The sequence below is a fragment of the Myotis davidii genome, unplaced genomic scaffold (genome assembly GCF_000327345.1).
Source record: "Myotis davidii unplaced genomic scaffold, ASM32734v1 scaffold72, whole genome shotgun sequence".
Taxonomy (NCBI): domain Eukaryota; kingdom Metazoa; phylum Chordata; class Mammalia; order Chiroptera; family Vespertilionidae; genus Myotis; species Myotis davidii.
In genome coordinates, this window is record NW_006284618.1 from 6,259,739 (window position 1) to 6,267,978 (window position 8,240).

At 48.2% G+C, this 8,240-nt stretch overlaps 1 protein-coding gene across 1 annotated transcript in view; it reads right to left on the minus strand.

Annotated features, from left to right (window-relative positions):
- Positions 1-8,240, minus strand: part of FAM175B (family with sequence similarity 175 member B) — a 19,927-nt gene that overhangs the window by 11,253 nt on the left and 434 nt on the right. Inside the window, exons 2-3 of the mRNA XM_006754941.2 lie at positions 5,887-5,977; positions 1,621-1,657 (exon numbers count right to left, since the gene is read on the minus strand). Of these exons, the coding sequence (XP_006755004.1) occupies positions 1,621-1,657; positions 5,887-5,977 (128 nt within the window). The remainder of the gene's footprint in view (positions 1-1,620; positions 1,658-5,886; positions 5,978-8,240) is intronic.

Genomic DNA, 8,240 nt, shown 5'->3' on the forward strand with positions numbered 1-8,240 from the left:
GGCCTTATAAGGCAGGAAGGAGTTCAAGGTACAGCGAGTCAGGAGGCTCCGCTCTGGCTCAGGCCGGCTTCTCACTGAGTGACCTTGAGCACGTCACTAACCCTCTATGCCCCTCAGTCCCCTTTTTGCAAAGCAGAGTCTGGAGTAGACAGGTGATATCTAAGGCTGCTTTCAGCTCTAAGAATTCTGAGTCTGTGATCGGAGTTGAGTCTTTGCCGACAATGCTTTGAGGAATTCCTCGGAAGGGCAAGGCCGGGCATGCTTAGCACAGCTCTGGACAGTGAGGGCCACATGGGCACTTTCACGGACCAGACACACGCACTGCGTGGGCGGCCTCAATCATCGTTTGCTCTGAGATTCCTCTCAAATGAACCGCTAGTGGCACATCTTGCTGCCACTCCTCCCTCGGTTCTGTGTAAATCCAGACAGATGAACTACTGGGCTCCTTCAAGACCTCATCCTCAGGTAGCCATCGTGCATGAAGACAGAACTCTGAAATAGTGAGGGTAGGGGTGTGCGTGTGTGTGTGTGTGTGTGTGACACAATACACTCCCCAGGGGCTGGGGTGCGGGGCCGGTGCCTGCCAGCTGAGAATGAGCGTGGTCGGAGGAGGCTGCAGGGAACACGCGGCAGGACAGCAGCTGCAAGGAGCTGGCAGGTGTTTGGAGAAGAAAGTGCTGCCCTGGCTGGTTGGCTCCGTAGACAGAGCGTCGGCCTTCGGACTGAGGGGTCCCAGGTTCGATTCCAGTCCAGGGCACATCCTGGGTTGCAGGCTCAATCTTAGTAGAGGGGGGCAGCCAATCAATGATTCCCTCTCATTAATGCGTCTCTCTCCCTTCCTCTCTGAAGTCAATATATATATGTACGTTTTTAAAGAAGGGAGTGCTGACCAGGAAGCCCGCACTGAACAGCGGGAGCAGCACTGCCTGCTCCCGGGAAGGCAGAGAACAGGCCTGGGGAATTTAAGAAACGGAGCTATCCTCCTCAGACAGCCTCAGCAGGAGGGTCTGGGGCTCAGGAAAGAGGCAGGGGCCTGGGTGGGGTTTGGGGAGCTGAAGGCAGGTGTGGAAATACTGGCCATTTTCTCCCTCCCCTTCCCCCTCTCCTCCCCTAACCCCTCCTTCTCTCATATCTGTCATTTGCCATCTCCCTTCTGAATGTCTCTCCTCCCATTTTTTCTCTTTCAGTTGATCATAATATGCAGCTGGTGGATATCAACTTAAATAAACACCAAAAGGAAGTCTTATGTTTTCTCTGGCTACTGAACAGTTTTTATTCCTCTTAAAAACACCTTTCAATCACTGCACCTGTAGGCGGTCCCAAAGAGCTTCCTTCCCTGTTGAAGAGCCTCGCGGGGAGGCTGGTGGGAAGCATCCATTCTCAATCCCCGAGGCCAGACTTGGCACTTGGTGCGAGGCAAGGTGGTAAGCAAGGTCTCCCCTCTCCTCCCCTGACCGAACAGTGCCACACACGCTGGCATCAACAAACAGGTGAACTTGGAGGCCCTCAGTCATACTTGGGACTTGCTAGCCATTATCAGCTATAGGCATACACTCACTCGTTTTTAATCAATTCGTCTTTTAGTAAGAGCTAAGAGCTACCAAGAAGGGTGTGGCTTACCTAAAAAGCTTTGAACAAGGCTGATGGTTATGGATTTCTGTAATCAGAAAGAGAAAATACATCTTAGTTAATCATATAAAATAGCCCAGGAAATACACACACACACACACACACACACACACACATAGTAGTTGTTGAAAATCTCAGATAATAAAAAGAGGGTTTCCACCTGGCCAGATGGCTCATTGGCTGAACTCTGTCCTGTGCACCGAAAGGTGGTGGACTCGATTCCCGGTCAGGGCACATACCCAGGTTGCAGGTTTGATCCCCTGTCAGAGAGGCAACCAATCAATGTTTCTCTCTCTCCCTTCCTCTCTAAAATCAATGAAAAAATGTTCTTGGGTGAGGACTAAAATAATAATATAAATGAGTGAGAGAGTTTTCCTTGTTCCAACAGGTGCAGTGTGCACACGGGGAAGAACTGTATCTCCTCAACATTTCCACTCAGAGACACCTTCTCAGAACCACGTGCACGGAGAAGAGCAGCCGTTCCCACCTGTCCCTTCCCATCTGTCTGCGTGATGCGCACGCACCTGAGAGCTCACACTCAGGAGCGGGCAGCCAGGCCCTGACTCGGTCTTACCTGGGTACAGCACCGGGGACAGGAGCCACTGACTGGGTAAGAGCTGTGAGGACAGCCTGGGGAGAGGGCCTGCACCACTGCCCATCAATGACCTGCTAGCTCACAACGTGGGCCTGTGTTCTGAAGGGAAGGGAGGAAACTCTGGAAGTCCCTTAACCCTTCCCCAGACGGCCAGCACCAAGGGAAACCGCTATTACCAGGCAGATCTGAAAAGACAGCGGTGACTAACCAGAGGGAACAACTTCTTCCGGCTCAGCAGGGGGCGTGGGTCTGGTTTGCTTTATGAGACAGGAGACCAATTAGCATTCCATTCTGCTAATAGCGTTCTCCTTACAGGGACTCTTTACCTTCAGTGTCACAGCCCAGACTTACAGGCTGCAATTTTCACTCAATTAAAAGGGAACCACAACCCTCAACGTGGCTATTAACCCTGTCCTGGTCCGGCTGCCAAAACACATGCGCAGACCCAATGCTCCCTCAGCGGAGAGGAGCTCATTTGCTCAGCCGGCTGTTGACACAGCGATACAAATAAGAAACCTCATCCAGAAACGTGCCCTCTTTTATCGCCAAAATGATACGGTGTGCCTTCCCAAGGTATTTCAGAGATGCTTTTAGTAATTAGGATGTGAAACATCTGTAGCAAAAACATTACCTCAGGGAGAAGGGGAAAAACACACATCTTCTACTTGACAGGAAAGAATATTTTGTTTAAGAAAACCCCTAGAGTAAACGCTGAGCTGAACTCCGAGTAACTCCTGTCACCAGTCCTCCCAGCAGACGTTTCATGATTTGCAGCCTGGGTCAGAAGCACACTGAAGTCATGCTCTAGACACCGCGCGGCACCTCCTAAGGACGTGAAATACAGCTTTCCCGGGGAAGGCTTTTGGCAACACCTACCCAAGCACACCGCGGAGAAATGGGGAGGTGGTCTCCAACAGGTGAAGCTGCCCATCGGAGTGGAGCAGGTGGGCACATTAGCTGGGGGCAGACCTTTGGCAGGGCAGCCTCACTGGGACCTAGACTTCCCTACGCCTCCAGCGCATCCACATGGCAGACTCCTCATCGTGTGTACGGCGTCTCGACACACACGTCCCCACACTCCCCCCGGGGGGTGCTGCTCTTCTTGCTGGCCTTCGTGTCTCTGCCCCGCATCCCCCACTGTCCTCTCCATTCTTCCCGGCGACAGCCACAACCCCAGCTCACTAACTCGGGCGCTCTGCTGTCTGGTTTGGCTCTGCTTCAGGTGAGCTGGCGCAGCTTCAAATGAGTATGTGTTCAAGACAAGACAGGCACTTCGTGCGCAAAATGTGATCTTCTCTCTAAAGTCCCCTGATTGTGTCGAGTCAGGTAAAGGTGTCTGTGCATGAATTCACACATTTTCAACAAATAATGTCTTTGGCCAATTTATTTTACTTAAAGGATCTAATTCTGGAGGTTAACTTATGCCAGGACAGTTCTTCACACTATTGCTGTGGAAACTACTTTGCTTCATGTCAGTCCAGGTTTTCCACTGGTTTACATTTATTTTCTAACTAGAGGCCCGGTGCACAAAATTCATGCACTCGGGGGCGGGGGGGAATCCCTCAGCCCGGCCTGTGCCCTCTCGCAGTCCAGGAGCTGTCAGTTGGACAACCTTAGCGCTGCTGTGGAGGGGGAGAGGCTCCTGCCACCACCACTGCACTCAACAGCCGTGAGCCCAGCTTCTGGCTGAGCGGTGCTCCCCCTGTGGGAGCACACTGGCCACCAGGGGGCAGCTCCTGCATTGAGTGTCTGCTCCCTGGTGGTCAATGCACATCATAGCAACCAGCCGTTCGCTGTTCAGTCGATTTGCATATTAGCCTCTTATTATATAAGAAATGGATTTTATGTATTCATTTTAAAAGTACAGTTGACATACAGTATTACATCAGTTTCAGGTTTACAACATAATGATTCAACTTTTATATACTTTACGAGTACAGTGATCACAACAAGTTTAGTAACCATCTGTCCCAGCAAAGTTATTACAAGGTGAATGAGTCTATTCCCCATGCTGTACGTTACATCCCCACGACTTATTTTATAACTGGAAGTCTGTACTTCCGAATCCCCTTTTCTGCCCACCCCTCCACCCTCCTCTCTGGCATTCATCATTTTTCCCTGTGTCTATGAATCTGTTTCTAGTTTTTGTTTGTTTGTATTTGTCTTTTCTGTTTTACTTTTTTCACTCTCTAGATCCAAAGATTTCACTCTTTTTATGGCTGTGTAATACTCCATTTTACATATGTACATCTCTAAGATCAATTAAAAAAGATAACTTATTCAAATAAATAGGTAAATATAAACAGCTAGAATATTAATCAGAAATGCTATTTTTGTCATCATGCTGGATAAGAGAGCTCTTTCTTATATGGTTTGCTGTCAGTTAACTAAATCTGGCATTTTAACCTTCACCTATCAAATTAATTTTGAAATTCAAGTGCAACAATAAATAACTGCACAGATGTCCAATGAAACCAAAATCTCCACTTCAGGATTTTAAAGAACTAAGCAAAACAAACAAGGACAAAACCTCAATGACAGAACAGCTATACCCGTGCACCGCACGTCTTTATTTAGCAGTCGATGCTGTGGAGCAGGTTTTATAGTTTTGGTCCTATCAAACTATAGGAGAGAGTTCAGCCTCTTCCCCCAAATCCAACCCTACATCAATCCTCACCCTGGCCCCCCTTGCATGTACCAGGCTATCAGAACAGGCTTGAAATTAATGACTTGCCCCAATAGGACCTGACCTTCCAGCAGAATTTCAAGCTCTCACCTGCACACCCTGGTCGCAGACACAGGCCAGGGCCCCTGTGTGTTTTATGCCCTCCTTGCTGTGTTCCTCTGAATGCACACCCTGACCCTGAGTTTGCCTCCTGCATGATGTCTTCCCTGATCTCACCCACTAGCAGTTTCCCCTCTAATCTATGGGATGGCCTTGGCTCCTTTCTTACAGCACTCATCTTGTGCTGCTGGCACTTCTGTGACTTGCCTCATCCTCCCACACTCCTGGGAGGCAGAAATGCATCTGGATGCTCCTCGCACTGCCCGGCACATGCCTTACACTTCAGTGAGCATTGGCTGCACAGGTGAATAAAATGCCTCTTGCTTTTCTCTGGGTGTCAGGATATGCTGTTTGATGATACTGACATGCAGCTAAAAAAACTGAGTCAGTGCATCTATAAATACTCAGTCTTCCCCAAAAATCTCCCCCAAACTGACAAAGGCTGTACAACTCGCTAAATTCTACAATTTGCTAAATAAGTGTGAACAACTATGCCAGACCCTTCAGAAAGGCCCTGCATAACACACCCTTTATTATAGGGGGTGATGATGACAATGGGGACACCCTAATTTGCAAATCTGAGGTTCTCAGGGGTTTTGGAGAGACTATCAAGTGCAACAGCACACAGAATCCAGTCAAAGTCGGGTCAGGTAGTGGGTAAGGGACCGCGTTACAGAATACCTGCACCTACAGCGAGCCGCTGTATCCTTACGCTGACCTATAGGAACACTTCACATCGCTTATTAGTGCAAAGAATTGGCATTGTAATCACAGGGTGCCTATGGCTCTTCCAATCTTTAGAGTAAAGTCGGTCAAGGGCCACAGAACAGACGAACCGAACACACAGAGTGTTTCTGAGGTCGGTACGCCCACTCACCAATGACTTGCAGGAACTCTGTGTTGCTGATTTGGGAGTCACTGATGCTAAAGGTTTCCTCTTGTCTCACCTCTCCCAGCAAAAATCCTTCCTAAATGTAATAAAGAAAATAGTTGCACACTAAACATTAAGACGGTTTTTACTGGAATTAAGAGAAATTTAAGACATAATAATTTTTAACAATAATCCAAATAAGCTTGGCATGCAAACCACTGTTCTATAAACCAACAAGACAGATGAGAGAAATCTGAGATATACCAAATAGCTGGATTGTTGAAAAAAGGATTCCATACAAGATGAAATATATTTCAACCCCTTCAAGTCTTCCCTGTTTCTCTAAAGTAAAAATTAGTAGAGAGAATTCATCACCTAAATCCTATCAAGTAGCATCACCAGTGTCGGCAGTGGGTGGAGGTGGGTGGGTGGAGGGCATAGGGGGATAAAAGCTTGTTTTCTTGAAACAGACTACAGTTCATTTCATTGCATTGCATGGAAAACACTGCTACTGAGAGAAGGATAGAGACGTTGGCACAATGCACAGCTAAGTTCTCTGTAGCTGGCGTGGAAATTAGGGCCTCAGCAAATCTTTTTTTTTTTAATATATTTTATTGATTTTGTACAGAGAGGAAGGGAGAGAGATAGTCAGAAACATCGATGAGAGAGAAACATCGACCAGCTGCCTCCTGCACATCTACTGGGGATGTGCCCGCAACCCAGGCACATGCCCCCGACCGGAATCGAACCTGGGACCCCTCGGTCCACAGGCCGACGCTCCATCCACTGAGCCAAACCGGTTTTGGTGGGCCTCAGCAAATCTTATCGCTCGCATGCAAGTGCTGCTCTGATAGATGCAGAGGCTGGGCTATTCGCACCTCGGAGAACACACACACACCACCACAATTCTGGATTATTTGGCACCTAACCTGCTGTTGGAGTGCTTTCTATACTTTTAAATATTGAAAAAATATTAAAATGGAGGCCTGGCTGGTGTGGCTCAGTGGGTTGGAGTGTGGTCCTGTGCACCAAAGGGACTCTGGGTCAGGGAACATACCGGGTTTGCGGGTTCAATCCCCAGTCGGGATTTGTACAGTCCAACTGCATATGGGAGGCAGCCAATTAATATTTCTCTCTCTCCCCCCCCCCCTTTTCCCTTCCTCTCTCTAAAATCAATGAAAAAGTAATAAAAAATTAAAATAGGAGTATTTCATGATGTGAAAATTATATGAAATTCAAATTTCAGTGTCCATAAAGTTTATTGGAAGCAGTCACCCTAATTTATCTATTGCCTATAGCTGCTTTCTCTTGCAACAGCAGGGTGGAGTAACTGCCACAGACCACATGGCTCCCAACTAAGTTCTTTGCCTGGACGAAACAAGAATGTGCTACCAAAGCAAATTCTTGGTTGATCTTCAACTTTAAAATACATAAAATTGAAACAACTCTAGTCCACACATATAACTGTGGCAAGGTTAACGTAGGCAAGTGTGGTCATATCCAACACAGTTGCAAACTACTGTCATTGGTGAACATTTCTGTTTAGCCGCCAGACCTGGCGCGGTGTAGATATTAAGGAGATGTCTCTTGAATTGAATTAGTAACAATCCGGGTAACGTGGCCATCTCACTGCGTTTGTAGAAAAAAGTACCGACTTTTCAACAGGTAGCTGCTGATTCTTACCGTAATCTTGTCCTACACATCAACTGTGACATCGCTAGGCACTCCGCAAATCAGAGTTCACTGAAACCATCTGTCACACGTCCACCGACACTAGGCGTGTCACAAACCACCTACATGCCGGGCTGCATTACAGTAGTAGCTCGCTGGCTGCAGTACCAAAAGCCGCATGCAATGCAATGAATTGTATTGCGCTTCAAGAAAACAAGCTTTTATCCCCCTGTCCGGAGCATGCGCGGCCTCCGGACAGACCCAGGTCAGACCCAGGTCGTGTGTGTTCTTATCATTAACCTCTCCCACCAGCGCTGGAGAGGTGAGAGGCACCTTCATTTACTGCCATACACTGACTAATGAGATCGCCTCTCGAGAAGTTGCTATTAATGGAGGCGAAGACTGCTGACATCCAACCAAATCCAGTTCCTTCTGCAGTCGCATTTTGCTTTGTAATGACAAGCAAACCTCCGCCCCCCCGCCCCACCCCGCGCACACACTTATTTACTGACGTTGAACAATGCACTCTTGGCATCTTTTCAAAGAGCCCCCCAGTGCGGTGGGCAGACCGAAACACATCCTGAACGATTCAAATGATCTAGTTCCACAAAGAACTTCCATTCCCAGGTCAGTGACATGAAAAGGCACCCCGGGGAATGAAGGCGCGGGAGGCGCCGGGACCCGCTGGC